Raw genomic sequence first — 25442 nt, forward strand, 5'->3', positions numbered from 1 at the left:
CACTAAACCCCTCCGAGAAAAACTGCATTGGCTCCCAATCAAAGAACGTATAGCCTTCAAAATTTGCACCCTGGTCCATAAAATTATCTATGGCGAAGCCCCAAGATATATGACAGACCTCATAGAGCTACCAACTAGAAACACATCTGGATCATCACGAACCTATCTAAACCTTCACTACCGAAATTGCAAAGGACTCAAATACAAATCAACTTATGCATCCAGCTTCTCCTACATAAGCATACAACTGTGGAACGCACTCCCAAAAGCTATGAAAACAACCTACGACCATCTAAACTTCAGGAAATCACTAAAAAAACACCCTGTTCAAAAAGGCATACCTACCGACCCAACATAAATCCCTGAACTCTGCAATGCAGCAAAACCAAAGCTCGTTATGGATATTACCTAACCCCTCCTCTCTTCGATCCCAATCGTGACTGAAACGTACGAACCTTACTCGACCACAACATCACATTGTACCTGCTTCTCAACCAGTCTTGGCGAACGCTACCGGTACTATGTAAGCCACATTGAGCCTGCAAATAGGTGGGAAAATGTGGGGTACAAATGCAATAAATAAATAAATAATGCCTTTCTATTGTTCCATGGTGCGACCTCACCTTGAGTATTGCTTTCAGTTCTGGTTGCTGTATCTCAACAAAGATAGAGCGGAATTAGAAAAGGTTCAAAGAAGAGTGACCAAAATGATAAAGGGGATGGAACTCCTCTCGTATGAAGAAAAGCTAATGAGGTTAGGGCTCTTCAGTTTGTAAAAGAGATGGATGAGGGGAGATATGATTAAGGTCTGCAAAATCCTGAGTGGTGAAGAATCTCCATAGTCTTTTCCACTTAGTTTTAAAAGCTTTGGACCACAGCATTAACAGATTGAGAATTTAACAGCCACTGCAGGATCTAATTTAGTATCCCCCCCCCCCCCCACCCTCCCCAACACTCGCCCACCCCTAGGACAACTCCTCATTTATAGTCAGTTATTGTAATTAGGGTAACAAGCAAGGAGTGCTCTTACAGAGTTTTAAATACATTTCATTACCATCTAAGAAGGAAATACTAAATAAATCATACAATAAAGTAAAAGACACTTTTATATTAGGCTAATATCCTTAATACTGTAGCAAGTTTTAAATTATTGAAAAACTCAAAAAACACTAAGATGGAGTCAGCAGTCCAGCAGCGAGAGGGGTGCTATCCAGTCTTTTGCATTGAGTGTCACATGTATGCTTATCTCCCAGTTGGTGAGATGTCATATGTTTGCGCCCGATGCAAAGAGCTCCTAGCCCTTAGAGAACGTGTCAATTCTCTTAAGGCTAGAGTAACAGACTTGGTGGAGCTGAGGGAGACAGAGAGGTACATAGAGGAGACCTACAGGGATGTTGTAGAGAAGTCCCACCTCCAGTCTAGTAGCCCTTGTGCTACCTTGGAGGAGGGAGGTCTCCTAGAAGTAGAGCATCACCCTGGTGAAGTAGGAAGTACTCCTGCAGCCAGGACCTGCCCACCAGGGGATGTACTATCCTCTCGCACCGAGGATATGTCTCCAAGTGCTGCCCGGCAGGGAAAGGTTAGGACAGCTGTTGTAGTTGGTGATTCGATCATTAGGCATATAGATAGCTGGGTGGCTGGTGGACGTGAGGATTGCCTGGTGACTTGCCTGCCTGGTGCGAAGGTGGCGGACCTCACGCATCACCTAGATAGGATTCTAGATAGTGCTGGGGAGGAGTCCGCTGTCTTGGTACATGTGGGTACCAATGACATAGGAAAATGTGGGAGAGAGGTTCTGGAAGCCAAATTTAGGCTCTTAGGTAGAAAGATCAAATCCAGATCCTCTAGGGTAGCATTTTCTGAAATGCTACCTGTTCCACGCACAGGGCCCAAAAGACAGGCAAAGCTCCGGAGTCTCAATGCTTGGATGAGACGATGGTGCAGGGAGGAGGGTTTTAGATTTGTTAGGAACTGGGCAACATTCTGGGGAAGGGGGAGCCTATTCCGAAAGGATGGGCTCCACCTTAACCAGGGTGGGACCAGGCTGCTGGCGTCGGCATTTAAAAAGGAGATAGAGCAGCTTTTAAACTAGAAATGGGGGGAAGGCCGACAGTCGCTCAAAAGCGCATGGTTTGAGAAAAGATATCTTGCAAAGATACCTCACAAACAGGGAAGATAGGGTTTCGGGATAGTGAGGTTGCACAACAGACCGTGGTAGGCCAGGTGCCCTTAAATACAACTAAAGATCAGACAAAAGATGGCAAATCAATAGTGTCAGGTACTAAGCATCAAGCAAATAGGAACAACAAACATACTCTGAAATGTCTATATGCAAATGCTAGGAGTCTAAGAAATAAGATGGGAGAGTTGGAATATATTGCACTAAATGAAAAATTGGATATAATAGGCATTACTGAGAACTGGTGGAAGGAGGATAACCAGTGGGACACTGTCATACCAGGGTACAAAGTATATCGTAGTGATAGGGTTGACCAGACTGGTGGAGGGGTAGCATTGTATATTAACGAGAGCCTTGACTCAGATAGACTACAAATTCAGCAGGACACAAGTCACACCTTTGAATCATTGTGGGTTGAAATTCCATTTATAAAAGGGAAAAAACGGTGATAGGAGTGTACTACCATCCGCCTTGCCAGGACGAGCAGGTAGACGCAGAAATGATAAAAGAAATCAGAGACGCGAACAAAATGGGCAATGTGATAATAATGGGTGACTTCAATTATCCAAATATAGACTGAGTAAATGTAATATCGGGACACGCTACAGAGGTACAATTCCTTGATGAAATCAAGGACAGCTTTATGGAGCAGCTGGTGCAGGAGCCGACGAGAGAAGGAAAAATTCTAGACTTGGTCCTTAGTGGAGCGCATGATCTGGTGAGGGACGTTATGGTACTGGGGCCGCTTGATAACAGTGATCATAATATGATCAGTTTTGATATCGACCTTGAAGTAACTGTACACAGAAAGTCAAATACGTTAGCGTTTAACTTTAAAAAAGGAGACTATGATAAAATTTATTTATTTTATTTATTACTTATATCCCACATTTTCCCACTCATGCAGGCGCAATGTGGCTTACAGAGAATTAAATAAGAGTACAAACTTAAAAGCCTAGGCAAGCATAAAAGAAGCAAATAGGAGGGGAGAAACTAACAGCGTGAACTAGGCAGGGTAAGGGACAAGGGATGCATCAATCAACATGGTAAGTTGAGGGGTAAGTCTTAGCAAAGAGGAATGTCTTTAACAACTTCTTAAAAAGGGCATGGTCCACTTGAGCTTTAAGGTGACGAGGTAACGTGTTCCAGTGTTTGGGACTCCAATAACGGAAGGACAAGGCGAAGATTTTCTTGTACTTGACACCCTTACAATTCGGAAAATGGAGGTGGAGATAGGACCGAGCAGCAGGGTTGGCATTTCTAGGCGGAAGGTCGATCAAGGGGAGCATGTAATCCGGGGCAGCCCCATGGATGATTTTATGTGTTAGGGAGCAGATCTTAAAAGCAATGCACTCCTGTACAGGCAGCCAATGAAGTTTAAAGCGCAGGGGTTCGGCGTGTGCAAAACGCCTTTCTCTAAGGATGAGCCTCGCTGCAGTGTTCTGAGCCGTTTGGAACGTTTTCAAAAATGAGAAGAACGGTAAAAAAAAAACTTAGGGGGGGGCAACTGAGAGAGTAAAAACTGTACAACAGGCGTGGACGCTGTTCAAAAATACCATCCTGGAGGCCCAGGCCATACATATTCCGCGAATTAGAAAAGAAAGACGGAAGTCCAAAAGACAGCCGGCCTGGTTGAAAAGTGAGGTGAAGGAAGCTATTAGGGCTAAAAGAAACGCCTTCAGAAAATGGAAGAAGGAACCATCTGAAAATAACAAGAAGCAGCATAAGGAGTGTCAATGCAAATGCAATGCGCAGATAAAGAAGGCCAAGAGGGATTACGAAAAATAGAAAGCATTAGAGGCAAAAAAACATAGTAAAAAAAATTTTCGGTATATTAAAAGCAGGAAGCCGGCAAAAGAATCGGTTGGGCCGCTGGATGACCGAGGGGTAAAAGGGGCGATCAAGGAAGACAAAGACGTAGCGGAGAGACTGAATGAATTCTTTGCTTCGGTCTTCACCGAGGAAGATTTGGGTGGGATACCGGTGTCGGAAATGGTATTTTAAGCGGACGAGTCGGAGAAACTTACTGACTTCACGGTAAACCTGGAGGACGTAATGGGGCAGTTCGGCAAACTGAAGAGTAGCAAATCTCCTGGACCGGATGGTATTCATCCTAGAGTACTGATAGAACTGAAAAATGAGCTTGCGGAGCTACTGCTAGTGATATGCAACTTATCCTTAAAATCGAGCGTGGTACCGGAAGATTGGAGGGTGGCCAATGTAACACCGATTTTTAAACAAGGCTCCAAGGGAGATCCGGGAAATTATAGACCGGTGAGTCTGACGTCAGTGCCGATGAAAATGGTAGAGGCTATTATTAAAAACAAAATTACAGAGCACATCCGAGGACATGGATTACTGAGACCGAGTCAGCACGGCTTTTGAGTGGGGAAATCTTGCCTGACCAATTTACTTCAATTCTTTGAAGGAGGAACCGGTTGATATTGTGTATCTGGATTTCCAAAAGTCATTTGACAAGGTACCTCATGAAAGGCTACAGAGGAAATTGGAGGGTCATGGGATAGGAGGAAATGTCCTATTGTGGATTAAAAACTGGTTGAAGGATAGAAAACAGAGAGTGGGGTTAAATGGGCAGTATTCACAATGGAGAAGGGTAGTTAGTGGGGTTCCTCAGGGGTCTGTGCTAGGACCGCTGCTTTTTAACATATTTATAAATGATTTAGAGATGGGAGTAACTAGCGAGGTAATTAAATTTGCTGATGACACAAAGTTATTCAAAGTTGTTAAATCGCGACAGGATTGTGAAAACTTACAAGAGGACCTTACGAGACTGGGAGACTGGGCGGCTAAATGGCAGATGACGTTTAATGTGAGCAAGTGCAAGGTGATGCATGTGGGAAAAAAGAACCTGAATTATAGCTACATCATGCAAGGTTCCACGTTAGGAGTTATGGACCAAGAAAGGGATCTGGGTGTCGTCGTCGATAATACACTGAAACCTCAGTGTGCTGCTGCGGCTAGGAAAGCGAATAGAATGCTGGGTATTATTAGGAAAGGTATGGAAAACAGGTGTGAGGATGTTATAATGCCGTTGTACCGCACCTTGAGTATTGTGTTCAATTCTGGTCACTGCATCTCAAGAAAGATATAGTAGAATTGGAAAAGGTGCAGAGAAGGGCGACTAAAATGATAGCGGGGATGGGACGACTTCCCTATGAAGAAAGACTAAGGAGGCTAGGGCTATTCAGTTTGGAGAAGAGACGGCTGAGGGGAGACATGATAGAGGTATATAAAATAATGAGTGGAGTGGAACAGGTGGATGTGAAGCGTCTGTTCACGCTTTCCAAAAATACTAGGACTAGGGGGCATGCGATGAAACTACAGTGTAGTAAATTACATGGAAATACTTTTAAAACAAATAGGAGGAAATAATTTTTTTACTCAATGAATAGTTAAGCTCTGGAACTCTTTGCCGGAGGATGTGGTAACAGCGGTTAGCGTGTCTAGGTTTAAAAAAGGTTTGGACAAATTCCTGGAGGAAAAGTCCATAGTCTGTTATTGAGACAGACATGGGAAGCAACTGCTTGCTCTGGGATTTGTAGTATGGAATGTTGCTACTCTGAGATTCTGCATGGAATCTTGTCACTCTTTAGGATTCCAGAATCTTGCAATTCTTTGGGGCTGTAATGGAATGTTGATACTCTGAGATTCATCTCAAAATGACGATTCAACAAATAACAGACCGGTAGTTCACCGTGAAAATGTATAAATGTATAAATGTATATATGGAAAGATGGGGGAAAAAAGTCTCATCTATCACCAGGTTATCACCCTACTACTCGTTCTGGTGTGGCCCATTCAGAATGAAACCTTTTGGTAATTGTTGCAATCATTGACAAAAAAACCCTTCATCCATATAATATATAACTGCAAAAGTAATTGCTGTTGAAATAATAATTAATCAATCTAAGCAACTGACGTTATGCTGAGTGACTGTCGAAACTCATGCAAACAACACAACCAAAAAGATGTTCTACTGCATGTGGAAACTGAAAAGAATAAGACCATTCTTCCCAAGATCCGTCTTTCGCAGCCTAGTGCAATCCCTCGTACTCAGCCATCTGGACTACTGCAACTCACTATACGCAGGTTGCAAAGAGCATATACTGAGGAAACTTCAAACAGCCCAGAATACAGCAGCCAGACTCATCTTCGGAAAACCAAAATATGAAAGTGCAAAACCCTTACGAGAGAAGCTACACTGGCTCCCACTCAAGGAACGCATCACTTTTAAAGTATGTACACTAGTCCACAAAATCATTCACGGCGAAGCCCCAGCCTACATGTCTGATTTAATAGACTTACCACCCAGAAACGCTAAAAGATCATCCCGAACTTTCCTCAATCTCCACTTCCCTAATTGCAAGGGCTTAAAATACAAGGGGCTGCACGCATCAACCTTTTCTTACATGAGCACACAGTTCTGGAACACACTACCACGCAACCTGAAAACGATCTACGAACAAACCACCTTCCGCAAACTATTGAAGACCCATCTTTTTGAGAAAATTTACGGAAAGAACCAATACACATAAAGCCCACACTCATTGTTCAGTTATGCATCAATACAGCCACTCCTGAATTCTCATCCCCCGGAATCTTACCACACTCATACCTTTACTCACAGAAAATGTATACCAAGTGTTTTCCTGTTATCATATATTGCTCCTTTTTGTCTCCCTTGTTTCCTTCCAATGTTTCAGTGCTTTTTCCATGACTATACTCCTTATCGATACTTTAACTTTGACTCAAAAAATTCATCACAATGTAATCCATAACCAAGTTGTAACAAATTGTATTTCATGACTCATAATGTATTGTAAGCCACACTGAGCCCGCAAAGAGGTGGGAAAATGTGGGATACAAATGCAATAAAATAAATAAATAAATCTTTTGGCTCACTGAGTACCGACGGACATCCATTTCACTGTCGTTTTATCAAGGGACTGGCGCCTCAACAATTTTTTAAAATGCTAACCTCTGTAGGCTGAATGTTACGCCTATCCAGTCTGCTCATCCATAACATCTACTTGTTCTATATATCAACTACCCTTTCCCTAAAGAAGTATTTCCTTAGATTACTCCTGAGTCTATCCCCATTTAACTTCATCCTATGCCGGGGGCGTAGCCAGTCCTCAACGGGAGGATGGGCCAGAGCCCAAGGTGGGAGGGCACATTTTGGCCCGCCCTTCTGCCGCCACTTCCGCCCCCGTGGCCGCTGCCTTCCTGCCACCGCTTCCACCCCCTGCCCCCACTGCCACTGCGAAGGTACCTTGGCTGGCAGGGGTCCCCAACCCCCACCAGCTAAAGCATTTATCCAGCGCTGGTCTCACATTGCCTGGTGCCCTGTCCTGTTTTCAGTCGCTGTACACACTCATTTTAATGAAACTGAGCAAGCACAAGCATGCGTGCACAGCGACTGAAAACAGGACAGGGCGCCAGGCAATGTGACACTAGGACGGGACAAACGCTTTAGCTAGCGGGGATTGGGGACCCCCACCAGCCATACCAGGGGTTCCAGAGCCAATTTGGGGGGCCCAGGCCCCCGTAGCCCCTTGTAGCTATGCCACTATCCTACTATACCCCTCATTCCAGATCTCTCTTTCAATTGAAAGAAATTTGCCTCCTGTGCACTTATGCATTTAGCCTCTCCTGCCTTTTAGCCATATCAGGCCTGGGTAGAACCGAATTCTCCAAAGACAGTAATACCACATATTGAACCAATGCAGAATAATGTAAAAATGCATCACAGTATGGATAAGCATGAGGAACTTGTCCCAGTCTCCTTACCAAAGCCTCTTACCTGGCCCAGTTCATTGCGTTCTCAACCGAACTTGCTTCTGGTAAATAGTCTCCGGCAAAACTGCTGATCTGGATTCGGTATGAACGCTGGTGGCCCCATTTATTTGTCTGGTTGCTCGCAAAATGGACATATCTGGGCATGGCAGAGTTGAGCTGGAAGCTGGCCTGGTTTTCAGTCCCTAGGACCTGTCGTGTGAGCTTGGGTCTCTGGATCTGAACTGTTGACTCCCAGGGAACGTTCACGCTGTTGAAGGTCATGTCCTGCGTCACAAAAGAATTTCTTGTCCCTGCAAAACAAAAGCGTCTGGCTTAGAGCATCATTCCCCTTAATTAAATCAATGCAGTCTCTGGAAAGAATAACTCTTCTTAAAAACAACTCATCTTCCAAAATATTGGAATTTTCAGAATATTCTTCTGAAGCCGAGTTCTACCTGCTTCCTTCTTCATGGGATTCTGCTAGCGAGAATGTGCAAAACTTACAGGGGATATTCAGTCGGCAGTACTCAGGGGTCCTTTTATTAAAGTGCGCTGAAAAATGGACTGCGCTGGTGTAGACGCGTGTATTGGACGCGCGCAGGTCTGTTTTTCAGCACACCTGCACAAAAGGCCCTTTTTATGGCTGAAAATGGACGTGCGGCAAAATAAAAATTGGCCCGCATCCATTTTGGGTCTGAGACCTTACTGCCACCCATTGACTTAGCGGTAAGGTCTCACACGTTAACCATGCAGTAATCGCCTATGCGCATCAATTTGGATTTACCACCTGATTTTCATCACGTTCCAGAAAATAAAATATTTTCTGGCACACATAGCGGACATGCGTCAAAAATGAAATTACTGCAAGGGCCACGCGGTAGCCAGGCGGTAACTCCAAACTGACACTCATTTGGCGCGTGTAGGTCCTTACGCGGCTTAATAAAAGGGTCCTTTAGTGTTTTGCCTACCACCGCTGGCGGTATAGACAGAAACTCAATGCCGGGCCAAATCCAGACTTCAGTGTTGAATTTCTGGGTTTCGGAGCCAGCTACAACGTAGCTGGTTAAGCGCAATATTCAGCACATAACCGGTTATGGGGGCACCACATAAAGATAGGACTGACTTTTATGCGGGGCTATTTCTATGGTTGCCATGGCTTACTAAGTGCTGTCTCTGCCCCCAGAAGGCCACTAAAATAGTCAGTTTTGCGTTAGATGTTAATCAGTGGCATAGCTACAGGGGCCCTTGGGGGCCCCCAAAGTCTGATGGTTTGGCTGGCGGAAGTCCCCAAGCCCCACCAGCAGAAGCTTTCCTGCACCCATATTCACCGCTGGGCTGCCTGCCCTGCTTCCCTCTCCCCTGTGCGCATGCTGGTTTTTAATGAAATTGAGCATGCGCGCGAAGCAGGAAATCAGGGCACGCAGCACGGCTCCAAAATATCACCCCCACCAGCCCAGGTATGTGGGGTCATGGCGGGGAAGCAGGGTAAAATCCACACACACACACACACACCTCACAATCGAGGTCTGGCTATGCCTCTGGTGCTAACAGGACATTTTCAGCGGCAATCCCCAATTAAGTTCCACTGAAAATGACCAGTTAGCCCTGAACAGACAATTTAAATGTCCAGGAGTAGTTAAATCGCTTTGAGTAACGACCCAGCAGATATTAGGTTCCCAGGAATTTATGCAGGGAAATCGACATGTCTTGGAAATTTGCTTTAAATCAGGGTTAACAAAGTGCAATTACCTTTTCAGTTTGGCAAAACTAACAAACCAACCTCCGTCCCTGACCCCTAAGCTCCTAGCTGCTGATGTTATATGGGGCAAACAATGTAGTTGGGTCATAGCCTTGGTGGACCACTGCATTCCAGTGCCTGTGCTTTAAATTATACAATGGGGAGGAGAGGGACATGGAATGTGAAGGACTCAGCTGTGGAATTGTGCTGAATGTCACATTCCACAGCATTGTAAGGTAAATATGCCAGCAACACCATTTCACAACCTGAGGCATTGGAGGAAATGTTTTCAGGGGATGAGGGGAGGTTTGAAGGAATTCATGAAAAGTCTGCAGAAGCCAAACTGTTTTGCCTCCCATCTTTACCTGTAAGAACATAAGTACTGCCATATTGAGACAGACTGAAGATCCATCAAGCCCAGCATCCTGTTTCCAACAGTGGCCAATCCAGGTCACAAATACCTGGCAAGATCCCAAAACAGTACAATACATTTTATGCTGCTTATCATATGTGCAGCCTAATGTGACTGTATGAGACTTCCCTGACATCCATAAAAATATATTTGGGTGCACTTTTTTCTACTTTAAGTATTTTTTGTTGTGTTTATTTAGACTTTGAAAGTAGAAAGCCCACTATTATTTTGACAGTATCCTAGAAATAAGCAGTAGATTTTCTCAACGTTCATTTTAATAATGCCTTGTGGACTTTTTGTTTAGGAAGTTATCAAAACATTTTTAAACCCTGCTAAGTTAACTGCTTTTACCACATTATTTGGCAACAAATTCCATAGTTTAATTACACTTGAGTGAAGAAATATTTTCTCCTATTCATTTTAAATTTACTACTTGTCCATGCTCAATTCTGTTTCACAGTACCTTAAATCAATTTGGTCCATGATCTGGATATATACATACAATGATCTGATCACAGGGAGATCTTTTTCTATGAACTTTCCTGGTAACAGTAGTCCGAAGCTCCCCTGCTGCTCCTCACCTGCCAGCTCTTATCACCATGCCACCTCTACCCAGCTACCTGGCACCACAGCCATGGAATACCCTCACAGATGAAGCCCATTCTAAACCATCTTTTAAGAAGTTTAAATCTCTGCATAAGACCTGGTTATTCCATCAGTCACTTAAATTAAGAGGTGTATTTTCAAAGCACTTAGACTTACAAAATTACGTGGAGGGGCATTTTCAATATGACGTCTAAGTCCAACTTTGGACGTTTTGCAAAAAAAACGTCCAAAATCTTGAATCGTAAAGAAGACCATTTTCAAAAAATAAAAATGTCTTTTTTTTTGTTCTGTCCTATTATTATTGTAATTTCTTTTCACATTTTATTATTTCTTGAATTTTATTTTGTAAACCATCTACGTATTTAGGCGGTTTATCAAGCACACTAAAATAAATAAATAAATATTAATTAATTAAAGGCTAATGAGCCCCTCTCTAGCAAGGGGTACAGACAGGAGATTGTAAGGATCAAGGGGACCAGGCCCTGGTACCTTTTGACTTCAAACTGACTGGACAAAGAGCATTCCCCGCCCGGGCCCCCACCATGAAGCTGCTCACATGAGGTATGCAATCTGGCTGCAGAGAGACCACCCCTCCCCCTTTCCCAGTAACAGGGATCTAAGGGGCCCACCTCCCACCATTCAGCGGTGCTTGTCTGAAAGGCCTGTGAATATGGAGACCCACATAGAGGGGGGCAAGAGTCCTCTTCTCTAGAAAACTCACACAAATAATAAACCAAAATATTAAATGCTTTTAACGGCACAGGACAACCCTCTACCGTCTTCTAAAAAATGGTGCCAGCTACACACTAATGTCTATTTATTTATTGGGATTTATTAACCACCTTTATGAAGAGATACTTGATGCCAAACTTGGATTGTACAGAAGAAGGAGGGCAGGAAAGTGTCTATCCCTGTTCCCCGGGGGGGGGGGGGGGGGGGGGGGGGGTTGCTGGCTACCAAGGAGGCTGGGTTTATGGGCTCCACCTGTTAACCTTTGAAATACCTAGTGACGATTCTGTAAAACATAACCATTTCACAAACAGTTGTGAGAAAACTTAGAAAATATATTAATCGTGAACTGTTTCATCTAGCAGTTCAGTCTTTAATTCTGAGTAAACTAGATTACTGCAATATAGTTTATTTGGAGGTGGCTAAGAATCTTCTAAAACGGTTGCAAACTATACAAGATACTGCAGTCCATTTGGAGGGCATAATCGAACGCGAACGCCTATCTCCATGGGCGTCTATGTCCGAAAACGGGTACGTGAAGAGGCGGGACAGACCGTATTTTCGAAAAAAATGGACGTTTTTCAGCTGGGTGTTTGTTTTTTTTAGCGATAATGGAAACTAAAAACGCCCAGCTCAAAAACGTCCTAATCCAAGCCATTTGGTCGTGGGAGGGGCCACGATTCGTAGTACACTGGCCCCCCTGATATGCCAGGACACCAACTGGGCACCCTAGGTCAGTGCAGTGGACTTCAGAAAAAGCTCCCACATGCATAGCTCCCTTACCACGGGTGCTGAGCTCCCAACCCCCCTCCCCTAAAACCCACTACCCACAAATGTACAACACTATCATAGCTCTTAGGGGTGAAGGGGGCACCTACATGTGGGTACAGTGGGTTTTGGAGGCCTCCCATTTACCAGCACAAGTGTTACAGGTGGGGGGGGGGGGCTGGGTCCACCTGACTGAAGTGCACTGCGGTACCCACTAAAAGTGCTCCAGGGACCTGCATACACGCAGGCCTCTAGGACTGGTTGCTGCTATATAACATTGGCACACCAGTTGACACCTGAAGACTAATCTCTCCGAAAACTTCCTTTATTGGAATAACAGCCTTTACTCACAGTTAACTGCAGATCAGAGGTTGTGCCCCACTAGCAACGAGTCTCCCTGGTACTGAGATGAGCAGTATGTCAGAGCTGGCAGAATGGTGTACAATGCCCTCTTTCAGCCACATTCAAGGTAAGAACTAAGTTCTGTAACGTGGCTAACACGTGAAAGGGATCTAAAACTGGCTAAAAAAAATGGCCACTACCTCATGGACTACCGGAAACAAAACAGGGCACACCCTGACCCAGTAAGCAGGGGGAAAAGCACCATGGGAGTAGAGCCTACCAACTACCAACATGGTGAGCATTTGCCACAAGCTAGTGGAATCACGGAGCCCAATACCCTACACCCACCACAATGCATTGCTGATGTGACTGCAGTGCGCATAACAGAAAAAGTGTCACACTCACCCGAGAGCCACATCAGAACCAGGGAAAGGCTGTCACAGGATAGAACACATTCTGCTGTCATGGAGGTGGATACGGCATTTGAGGCTGGCATAGAGGCTGGAAAAAAAGTTTTTAAAGTGAGGTTTTTTTGGTGGGAGGGGGTTAGTGACCACTGGGGGAGTCCGGGGAGGTCATCCCCGATTCCCTCCAGTGGTCATCTGGTCAGTTGGGGCACTTTTTTGGGACCTGTTCGTGAAAAAAAAGGGTCCAAAAAAAGTGACCCAAAATCGCGGTAAAAATGCCTTTTTTTTCGATTATCAGCTAAAGATGCCCATCTCTCCTCGGCCGATAACCACGCCCCAGTTCCGCCTTCACCACGCCTCCGACATGCCCCCGTCAACTTTACCCGTTTCCGCAACGGATTGCAGTTGGAAACGCCCAAAATCGGCTTTCAATTATACCGATTTGGGCGCCCACGGGAGAAAGACGCCCATCTCCCGATTTAGGTCGCAATATAGGCGTTTTTCTTTTTCGATTATAAGCAGGTTGATCTTCTCACTAAAAGTTTCTTCACATATTACTCCATTTTATGTAATGACTCATTGGCTTCCAGTTGAGAGCCGGATTATGTTTAACATAGAGGGGCATAATCGAAAGGGGCCGGCCATCTCCAGGGGCGGCCATCCCCGGGACCGGCTCCGTAAAGGGGCGGAGCCAACCGTATTATCGAAAAAGATGGCCGGTCATCTTTTCTTTCGATAATACGGTTAGGGACGCCCAAATCTCAACATTTAGGTCAAATGTTCAGATCGCCGGATTTAGATATCGCCGGATTTAGAGATGGTCGGCTTCGGTTTTCAGCCATAATGGAAACCGGGCCCGGCCATCTCAAACCTGGCCAAATGCAAGCCCTTTGGTCGTGGGAGGAGCCAGCATTTGTAGTGCACTGGTCCCCCTCACATGCCAGGACACCAGCCAGGCACCCTAGGGGGCACTGCAGTAGACTTCAAAAATTGCTCCCAGGTGCATAGCTCCCTTACCTTGTGTGCTGAGCCCCCCAAATCCCCCCCCAAAACCCACTACCCACAACTCTACATCACTACCATAGCCCTTAGGGATGAAGGGGGGCACCTACATGTGGGTACAGTGGGTTTTGGTGAGGGTTGGAGGGCTCAACATTTACCACCACAAGTGTAACAGGTATGGGGAGGATGGGCCTGGTCCACCTGCCTGAAGTGCACTGCACTCCAGGGACCTTAATACTGCTGTCAGGGAGCCAGGTATGAAATTTGAGGCTGGCATAGAGGCTGGCAAAAAATATTTTTTTTTGGATGGGAGGGGGTTGGTGACCACTGGGGGAGTAAGGGGAGGTGATCTCCGATTCCCTCCAGTGGTCATCTTGTCAGTTGGGGCACCTTTTTGAAGCTTGGTCCTGAAAAAAAAGGGACCAAGTGAAGCCGGCGAAATGCTCGTCAGGGCCGGCTTTGTTTTATCCATTATCGGGCGAAGCCAGCCATCTCATAATCACGCCCCCGTCCCGCCTTCTGTACCTTGCCGACACGCCCCCTTGAAGTTTGGCCGGCTCTGCGACGGAAAGCAATTAAACCCGGGCAAAATCGGCTTTCGATTATACCGATTTGGCCGGATTTAGGAGATAGCCGGCCATCTCCCGATTTGTGTTATAAGATGGCCGGCCATCTCCTTCGAAAATAAGCAGGATAGTAACATAGTAGATGACGGAAGAGAAAGACCTGCACGGTCCATCCAGTCTGCCCAACAAGATAAACTCATATGTGCTACTTTATGTGTATACCAGAACACGGCAGCCAGATTAATATTCGGCAAATCAAAATATGAAAGCGCGACACCCCTACGAGAAAAACTACACTGGCTCCCACTTAAAGAATGCATCATGTTCAAACTTTGCACCCTAGTCCATAAAATCATCCATGGAGACGCCCCAGCCTACATGTCAGACCTAATTGAACTACCACCCAGGAACACAATAAAATCTTCTCGCACATTCCTCAACCTTCATCTTCCCAACTGTAAAGGTCTGAAATACAAATTAATGCACGCATCTACCTTTTCCTATATGAGCTCGCAGCTATGGAACGCACTACCACGTAACCTGAAAATGGTCCATGAACTGACCAACTTCCGTAAACTACTGAAAACTTATCTCTTCGACAAGATATATCACAAAGATCAACACGTGTAACTGTACAATCTTTCATATATATATAGGAATGTCTTATAATGTCTTTTACTTCAGTACAACCATGTATTTCACCACCATGTAACCCAAAACCCTCTGTAAAACCAAATGTATATTCTCTTCTATTTCCAGTATCCACGACGAATTGTAAGCCACATTGAGCCTGCAAAGAGGTGGGATAATGTGGGATACAAATGCAATAAATAAATAAAATAAATAAAATACCTGACCTTGATTTGTATCTGCCATTTTCAAGACACAGACCGTAGAAATCTGCCCAGCACTAGCTCTGCCACCCAATCTCCGCTAAGCTTCTGAGGATCCATTCCTTCTGAACAGGATTCCTTTATGTTTATCCCAAGCATTTTTGAATTCCGTTACCGTTTTCATCTCCACCACCTCCCACGGGAGGGCATTCCAAGTATTCACCACTCCGTGAAAAAATACTTCCTGACATTTTTCTTGAGTCTGCCCCCCTTCAATCTCATCTCATGTCCTCTAGTTCTACCACCTTCCCATAGAGGGATAGAGGACGACAATATATTCTTTTGGTTTTACAGGTGGGAACAGAGGTGTTGTCTCTTCCAAATCTCTATGCCCCCAGTGAACATCAAGGAGCCTTTTTTGATGAGCTATCAGTGGTCCTCTCCAGGCATGTAGAGGGTACTTTGTTGGCGAGAGGTGATTTTAATCTGACCCTGCAGCCATACCTGGATAACTCCATAGCAGTAGTATCATATTCTCGCTCGGACCGAACCAAATTACATAGCTTTATGAGCAAATGGCAACTGCTAGATATATGGCATTGTTTACACCCCCACACACGTAGTTACACGTACTACTCAACGGTCTATGATTCATATTCCAATTCGATCTTTGGTTGGGGCCCCCTAACTTGCTACTAATTATATGTGATATACAAATTCACCCCAGAACATGGTCTGATTATACTCCCCTTACTTTGGAGATAGAGCTTAGTGTGCTATCCCCCCCACCCCCAGTACCATAGTGGTGATTCGACAATAGGCTTTTAGCAGACCCTTTGGTTGTCTCGCGCTTGGAAGCTGATCTTAAAGAATATATTAGTCTCAATGATAATGGAGAGGTCAATTCTGTGATATTGTGGGAAGGCCTCAAAGCAGTAATCCATGGGAAGGTCATAGCGTTGCGGACACATATAAGATGGCAGGCAAGAGACCAATCCCCAAAATTACACACTGAACTCCCCGTTCTTACCACTCAAGCTCAGCAGCAGTCTAACGCTCCTCAAATCAGAAATCATATTCATGCTATACAATTGGAGCTCCATGAGCTCCAGTTGGCTGAGATAGCAGAACATTTGCAACGGGTTAAGCAAACCCATTTTGAGTTTGGAAATAAGCCGTCTCAACTGTTGGCATATAAGTTAAAAAAGCGCCACATTAGCAAATATATCTACACGATCTTGGACAATACTGAGAAGCGATGCACACAGTTAGAAGAGATCCGGTTAGCCTTTCTAGATTTTTATACAACATTATATCATCCTGACATAGCACCTATGGTTCTAGAGATTCGAGAATACTTAGACAATATAGGTCTACCAAAAATATCTAACTTGCAGGGGGAGGCCCTGTCAACCCCTATTAGTTTAGATGAAATTAGGTAGTCTAGTTTTCAAAATATTGTACAGAGCTATATCGGGTAATATGGTGACATTAATGTGCGGCCGGTACACACAAGAATTCATCTTATACGACATTCTAATTTTTTAACATTTCCCAGCCCTAAAGGTGTTCATTCCTGGAAATTATTTCAGACAATTTTTATGTATCAAGCAGCAGCCTTTTGGTCACACCTTCCAAATGGGATTAAAGCCTTGTCTAGTTTTGCTAGTTTTAAGAAGGTGCATAAAATCTATCTTTTTAGGAAATATGTTTTAGATATAGTGAATTAGTTATAACTTTGTTGTTAATTCAATACACGCTCCTAAATGTCTGGTCTAGTTCTCTTCTTGTTCTCTGCTGTAAGACACCTGAGCAGGAATAGGGTGTGGCCAGTGAAATAATACGGCCAGACAGGAGGTACAAACTCAAAATTAAAGCACTTATTTTACTTAGTCTCCAACGTAAAGACTGAGCTTTCACCATAAAACCAGGGCCAGTCTTAGTAATTGCGGGGCCTTGTGCAAACCATAGCCCCTCCCTTACTTAGTTCTGCCTTTGTTAACAAGGTTTTAAAAATTTATTTTAAAAATTAAAATCCCTGTCTTAACATGCATCCTCTATGTTTCAGCAAAGAGCGGTAGCGATTTTTATATCCCTTCGGCCGTTGAACCCAGAGCCTCATTGCTGCTGCGTCCTGCCCTTACAGAAGCAGGAAGTGACATCAAAAGGGGGCAATGATCATAATATGGTCAGATTTGATATTAGCTTTGGAGTAAGTATACGCAGGAAATCCAATACGTTTAACTTTCAAAAAGGAGACTATGATAAAATGAGAAGAACGATGAAAAAAAAAAAACTTAGAGGAGCGGCTGCGAGGGTCAAAAATTTACATTAGGCGTGGATGCTGTTCAAAAACACCATCCTGGAAGCCGAGGTCAAATATACTCCGCGTGTTAAAAAAGGAGGTAGGAAGACCAAACGACAGCCGGCATGGTTAAAAAGTGAGGTGAAGGAAGCTATTGAGACCGAGAGCACATGGATGGACATCTCAAAAAGGTGGGCAAAATAATTTCATATTAAAGGCTCCTTTTGAATAGGACATCAAGGAAGGAATTGAGATTTCCAGGTCACAACTTGTATAATCCCCCATATGTTTTATAGAGCACTGCACCCTTGCTTAAATACAAAGAAGGATGTGCAGGAGTCCACATCAATTTCCCTGCATGTCCAGCAATAGCACTGATTTGGAAAAAAATCAATGCAAAATAAGTGTATCCCATGCTCTGTCATTTGTGTTGCTGCAGTCAGGAACATCACAAGTTCCTGGTTGTAACAAGGAAATAGAAGGGTCACTGGTGAGGACCAAGTCCACCTTCCACTCCCCTATCCACCCAAGCCCTTTCCACTCTCTGGACACCTCCTATAACACAGTCCAAGCCTCCCTCCACTCAGAAACCCCTTTAACACAATCCCTGTTCCCCCAATTCATTATGACCTCTCCCCTCCCTACCCCAGACCTTATCAGGGTTTCCCTAGTGATCTACAGGGAAGATGTGAAATCCCCAGTGACTCCTGCTCCATCAAGCACTGGGGTCAAAATGGCACCTCTGACCCCTAGACTACGGCTAGGGAATAGAGGTGCCATTTTGAACCCAGGCACTGACGGAGCAAGAGCAGCTGGGGTCACTCCTGCTCACTGCTAGACCACAAGGGAAATGTATTTCTTTATTTTGATAGTAAGACAGTGGGAAGAGAGGGTTCCATTGGCCTTTGCACCAGTTCCTTCAAGCTGGTACTTGCACATGCCTCAGAACAGGTGTAAAACCCAACATAAATAATTTTTAATAGAAACATGGCTTCCTTTTGTAATATGGGAAAGCCACATCTCATTTTTTTGCCCCTGCCATTCCCCAGCCATACCCCCTTCAATCTCTACATCAAGTGGGTAATACACGCACAAGTAGCAGCTTTATAAAATTGCTTTTTGCATGTGTATGTGATCTGCATGTGTAAGTGGTGCTTCTACGTGTGTTGATCACATACACACGTGTAAATGCTTCTACATTTCAAAGCTATCCACTGATGAGGCTTATTTTTAGTAATAGTTCACAAAACGAGCCATAATCGAACGGGGCCGGCTATCTATAAGAGCGGCTATCTCTAACGCTGGCCCCGTCAAGCGGCGTACCCGACTGTATAATCAAAACAAGATGGCCAGCCATCTTTTGTTTCGATAATACGGTCGGGGCCGGCCAAATCTCTTAAAGATCTCCGGCATTACAGATGGCCGCTGATAATGGAAACTAATGGCGGCCATCTCAAACCCAGCCAAATCCAAGGCATTTGGTCATGGGAGGAGCCAGCATTTGTAGTGCACTGGTCCCCCTCACATGCCAGGACACCAACCGGGCACCCTAGGGAGCACTGCAGTGGACTTCATAAATTGCTCCCAGGTACATAGTTCCCTTACCTTGTGTGCTGAGCCTCCCAAACCCCCCTAACCACAACTGTACACCACTACCATAGCCCTTACGGGTGAAGAGGGGCACCTATATGTGGGTACAGTGGGTTTATGGTGGGTTTTGGAGGGCTTCCATTTACCACCACAAGTGTTACAGGTGGGGGGGATGGGCCTGGGTCTGCCTGCCTGAAGTGCACTGCAGTACCCACTAAAAACTGCTCCAGGGACCTGTATACTGCTGTCACGGAGCTGGGTATGACATTTGAGGCTGGCATAGAGGCGGCAAAAAAATGTTTTTTATTTTTTAGGGTGGGAGGGGGGTTGGTGACCATTGGAGAAGTAAGGGGAGGTGATTCCCCATTCCCTCCAGTGGTCATCTGGTCAGTTGGGGCACCTTTTTGAGGCTTGGTCGTGAACAAAAAGGGACCAAGTAAAGTTGGCCAAATGCTCGTCAGGGCCGGCTTTCTTTTTTCCATTATCGGCCGAAGCCAGCCATCTCTGTCCCGCCTTCAGTACACTGCTGACACGCCCCCTTGCACTTTCGCCGGCTCCGCGACGGAAAGCAGTTGAAGCTGGCCAAAATCGGCTTTCGATTATACCGATTTGGCCAGCTTTAGGAGAAGGCCGGCCATCTCCCGATTTGTGTCGGAAGATGGCCGGCCTTCTCGTTCGAAAATAAGCAGGATAATCATCTACGGCGAGGCACCGGGATACATGACAGACCTCATCGACCTGCCACTCAGAAACACCACAAAATCAGCACGATCATACCTAAACCTCCACTACCCAAGCAGCAAAGGACTCAAATACAAATCCACTTATGCATCCAGCTTTTCCTACCTGAGCGCACAACTGTGGAACGCACTACCAAAAGCACTAAAAACAGAACTGTTCAGAAGGGCATACCCCACTGACCCAACATAAAAAACCTGGACATTTGCGACACAACGTAACCAAAGATTGTAACGGACATATCCTAACTCTTCCTTTCCCTCACTAAGTTCTCCCCAATTGTCTTTACCATACATGTATCTCACTCTACCATAATATCACCTTGATATTACTCACACCTTGTATTTGTTCACACCGGAATCGGTTAACACCGTTTACGGTACTATGTAAGCCACATTGAGCCTGCAAAGAGGTGGGAAAATGTGGGATACAAATGCAACAAATAAATAAGTAAATAGTCACGGTTCTTTTTTTTAGCAGAGCCATTTTCTTCCTCATTAAGTAACAAAAGGTCTTAGGACATACCTGTAGTAAAAACTGGAACCCTGTAAGATCAAGGGGGCAGAGGAGTAGCCTAATGACTAGAACAGCAGGCTGGCAACTAGAAGGGCCCAGGTTCCAATCCCACAGCAGCTCCTTTTGGCCCTGGGCAAGCCACAAACCCCTCCATTGCCTTTGGGTGGCCAGGGGCAATGCTAGCAACCTCACCCTACCTAGGGTCTGCCATGACCAACAACCACACACATGGGACCTCCATGAGCCATTCACAGCTCACTACTCCTGGGCAGCAGTACCTGATGATGGTCAGGAAGAAACAGGGTCACCTTCATGGTCTTTCACTGGAAAGGAATGAGGATGAACCTACCTCCAACGTCTAAATCCACTTTATAGTTTATAAAATGTGTGTGCATTGTCCCCAAAGTATGTTCCCCAACTTTGGAGCCATAGTCTAGCCCATCCGCAAAGAAAAAGGAGGAACTTATGTATCCAGTGGCATGCACTTTGGTTTCAATTGCTCCATTTTGGTAAAATATAAAATCCCACACATAGTCATAGTTTATGAGGGTGGAAATGGCCCTAATGACAAGGACAGTGCTTGCTAGCCCTCCGTAGTACATCGAATGCAAATTGGAATAATGACGCCTCAGAGGGACTCCAGAGTTCTATTCAAAGATGCAGATTGAGTTTTTAATTGTTTCCTGAGAACCAGATTCAATTAAATGGTGGGTATCCACATAGGTAGCTAAGTAAGGGCAGTCCACACCCCTGACCAGCTCATATGAAAATCTCCCGATGCCAAAACTCCCATCAATGTATCTTGTAATCATTCCACCAGGACTATTTGAGCCATAGATCGCAATGGCTTCCTGGAGGCTCAGTTCATAGAGAATCCTCTCGCCTTTAAATCGAACATCAAACAGACGCAATCCTGAGTTGACGTTTTTCCCAAAGGCGAAACTCCAGGACTGAAAAAGAACTTGGTTGTTTTTGACAATGTAGCGTGGTCCATTTGGTTCGTTTTGGATGGGAATGTCTGCTGAGAGGACAGCTTTGGGTTTCATTGAAGCGATATCCTCATCGGGGTGGATTTTGCTCAGTTTTAGGACTTCCACTTTGCCTGCCTTATACTGCTCTTCTAGATGTGCCATATTTGTATAATACACACCATTGTAAAACACCTGGCTCACATTCCACTTGGAGACATCTAAGCTCTTGTGGTTCACCAAGACTTCCAGGCCCACTGGGTGCAAATAGAAGCCACTTCCAGTCACATTTTGGAACAGGACAAACCAGGTGCTGCGGTCTCCAGACCAGAATCCTCTAGGGGCTGTTGTAAGTGCAGCAAAATTAGTCCCATCATATCCAAATATGTTTTTAAGAAAAGTTGGTGCTTTTGCAAACTCCTTTTTGTAAATCAGAGAGTACATTTCCACATATTCATTACCAATCACTGGTCTACGGTAATAAGGGAGTTTACTTTTGTACTTTAGCAAAGTGATGTCCTTATGGTACGTTGGTTTAGGGAGAGGACCGATGACAAATTCTGTGATGTTTGGATCTGGTTGGTTGCCAAAGAAAACAACAGCTAATGCTTCCCTTTTGGGCTCAGGTTTTCCTCTGTCTAAGTAGTCCAGAACCTCTTGCTTCTTGGGAAATTGTACATCAATGTAATAGATGCAGTTGTCTGAAGGGTTTGCAACATCGGCATCAACGAAGTCCACCTTGAGTTCCTCTTTGAGGTAGTCCACCACCTGAGAGAACTCTTCTGGCATCAGGTCGGAGAAGACCAAGCTCTTGTCATTGTAGTGACTCTGCTTTTCTTGCTGGCCACTGCGTCCCGAAGACCTACAGTGGTTTGATTTGGCTGCTCCAAACAGCAGAACGCAGACTAGGACTAAAATAGTGGCCAACGCTAAAGCTAGAAGTACGAGAACTGTTTTCAAATTCATCTCTCATTCCACTGCAGAAGCAAAATCAGAATCATAGAATGAAAAGAACTGAAACAGCCCTGCTCCTGCTCTGGATTTCAAAAGAAAGTTTTTAGATTCATGTGCAGCCCATAACATAAGTGGTTACAGTCCTACAGGAAATGAAAAGGGAGGAGGAAAAGAAGTGGCGAAAGGGGATTTGGGCAGCAAAGACACATCCGCATTGTGCTGTAACCCGAGGGAGGATTTCTGCTTCTTAGAAACTTTTAAGTTGCTGGAGAGCATCTCTTGGAGAAATTGTTTCTACGAATTTGTTAGACAAGTTGCAGACCATAGCAAGGAGCACCCCCCCCCCCCCCCCCTTGCCCATACAGCCTAAGCTCCTGCAGCCGCTTGTGAGTTATTCAAGAGTCCATCCAGCATTTTGTTGGGAACTTACAGAGGCTTGGAAGGACTGTGAAATAACTCAGATGAAATAAACATGGCTAATGGACAGAGTATTTGCCAAGTTCTGTAATCTGATCTATCCCCTGATGAGAACAGAATAGCTTCTATGACTCCTAGTTTATTTTCCTTTGTCATGGTAGCATCGTATGATTCCTTGAATCTGTTTTGAATAAAGTAGTGTGGTTACCTTGTTACTCCATTTGATGCATTGAAGTCAAACCCCCCTATTTACTAAGCCGCAAAAGTGGCTGCTGCACGGCAATGCCGACACAGCCCATTCAAAGTGAATAGGCTATGTCGGCATTAGCTCACCACCAGCTGCTAGCGCAGCTTAGTAAACAGGGGGAAGTTGATAAATAAAAACAAACAAATATAAAATGATACATTTTTAAATTGAAATGTCAAGATTTTTATAAAAATTACAATAACAGAAGTAACTCCGCCAATCACAAAAGGTAATATACTCATTGAGAAGGTTACTAAAGAAAATTTTCTTGGAGGAAGGAAACCATTTTTCTGTATTAGTAAAGATTTGGGTTTGGGGGGGGGTTAGTTCTTAATTAGATGGATACTCCTTGGATAGTTAAAGAGGTAGGTAAGGACAGGTAAGGAGTGGAGGCGTAGCCTGGTGCTCAGTGCAGTGGGCTAAGAACCTGGAGAACTGGGTTCAAGTCCCACTGCAGCTCCTTGTGACTCCAGGCAACTCACTTAACCCTCCATTGCCCCAGATACAAAAACATAGATTGGGAGCCCACTAGGGACAGAGAAAGTACCTGCATATAATAATTGTAAACTGCTTTAACTGTACCACCAAAACTTTATGCTTAGTAACGGAATCTTCCCTGAAGCCTCTGGAAATATTCTACTCAACCCTATCCCTAAAGACGCCAATAAAAGTAGCAAGGAACTTACAAACTATCGGCCAATTGCATCGATCCCGCTGCTTGTGAAATTAATGGAGAGCATGGTGAACAAGCAACTCAATGAGTACCTGGAAAAGTTCCACATTTTCCATGAATCGCAGCGGATTTCGCACCCTCCATAGTACAGAAACGGTGCTCGTCACGCTCCTCTCAAACTTCAGGCGGGCGATAGCAGTAGGGAAAAGCATTCTATTGTTGCAATTTGACATGTCAAGTTCCCTCGACATGGTGAACCACACTATTCTACTACAGCTCCTTGATTATTTCGGAGCCAGTGGCAATGTACTAAATTGGTTGAAAGGCTTTCTGACCTCCAGATCCTACCGAGTCAACTCCAGAGGAAGTTCATCACCTTCTTGGCCAGCTGACTGTGGTGTACCACAGGGTTCGCCACTTTCTCCAACTTTATTTAACTTAATGCTAACTCCTCTAGCCGCAGCTCTTTCAAAACTTGGTCTCAATCCGTTCATTTATGCGGATGACATCACAATCTACGTTCCTTTCACAAATGACTTAGCTGAAATAGCTGCCAACATCAGTCTTGGATTACAAACTGTACGTGCATGGGTGAACTCCTTTAAATTAAAGCTCAACACAGAGAAAACTTATTGCCTTCTATTCAAGTCAGCTTACACCAAATACAATCCTACCACCTTAACTGCACCTGGGCTTGACCTACCAATCTCTGTGTCTCTGAAAATTCTAGGAGTAATACTTAATAGAAATCTAACTCTGGTAGAACACACTAATGCAACCATCAAAAAGGTATTCTTCTCTTTTTGGAAATTGAAGCGTATAAAACCTTTTTTCCCTAGAGAAGTATTCTGCAATTTAGTGCGGTCTCTTGTTTTGAGTCATCTTGATTACTGTAATGGTATCTATGCAGGTTGCACGGAACTGCTTCTTTAAAAAATTACAAACTGCCCAAAACACCGCTGCAAGATTGATCTATCGAAGTTCGTCAGCTCCAGACCATTACGAGAAAAACTGCATTGGCTGCCTGTCAAGGATCGTGTAACATTTAAAATTTGCGCCTTGGTGCATAAAATCCTCAACAGCGAGGCTCCAGCTTATATGGACAAACTCATCATCTTACCACCCAGGAATTCGTGCAAATCTTCTCGAACTTGCTTGCATCTCCACTACCCCTCGTGTAGTGGCCTCAAGTATAAAACCAGCCATGCATCTACCTTTCCCTATATCAGCGCACGTTTGTGGAATGGTTTACCCAACTCAGTTAAAGCTACCTCCGAACAACAGGCTTTGAATGTAGTTGCAAAAACCACAGAAAGGTGGTATATCAAATCCCATTTCCCTTTCCCAATTTGAGATTCTACATGGAATGTTGCTAGCGTTTGAGATTCTATATGGAATGTTGCTAGTAGAACAGTAGACTAGTGGTTAGTGCAGCAGACTTTGATCCTGGGGAAATGGGTTCAATTCCACAGAAAGGTGGTATATCAAGTCCCAATCCCCAAAGCAATAGAGTACAAGGTGACTTGCCCAGGGTCATATGGAACTACAGTGGGAAATGAACTCAGATCTCCTGGTATGTAGTCCACTTCTCTAACCATTAGGCTACTGCTCTACTCTTTCCTTTCTGTTCTTTTCCCTTCCCTGATTGAAGTC

General features: G+C 44.6%; 1 protein-coding gene across 2 annotated transcripts in view; it reads right to left on the reverse strand.

Annotated features, from left to right (window-relative positions):
- The window catches only part of LOC115482133 (membrane primary amine oxidase-like), a 33739-nt gene extending 11144 nt beyond the window's left edge, over nt 1-22595 (reverse strand). For both annotated transcript variants that reach the window (XR_003944035.1, XM_030221704.1), the window contains exons 1-2: nt 20880-22595; nt 8004-8289 (exon numbers count right to left, since the gene is read on the reverse strand). Coding sequence is in view for 1 of the 2 variants with exons in the window: in XM_030221704.1 (XP_030077564.1) it covers nt 8004-8289; nt 20880-21132 (539 nt within the window). In the remaining variant the exon portion in view is untranslated. The remainder of the gene's footprint in view (nt 1-8003; nt 8290-20879) is intronic.
- Nucleotides 22596-25442: the final 2847 nt, after the last annotated feature.

The sequence above is a fragment of the Microcaecilia unicolor genome, chromosome 12 (genome assembly GCF_901765095.1).
Source record: "Microcaecilia unicolor chromosome 12, aMicUni1.1, whole genome shotgun sequence".
NCBI lineage: Eukaryota > Metazoa > Chordata > Amphibia > Gymnophiona > Siphonopidae > Microcaecilia > Microcaecilia unicolor.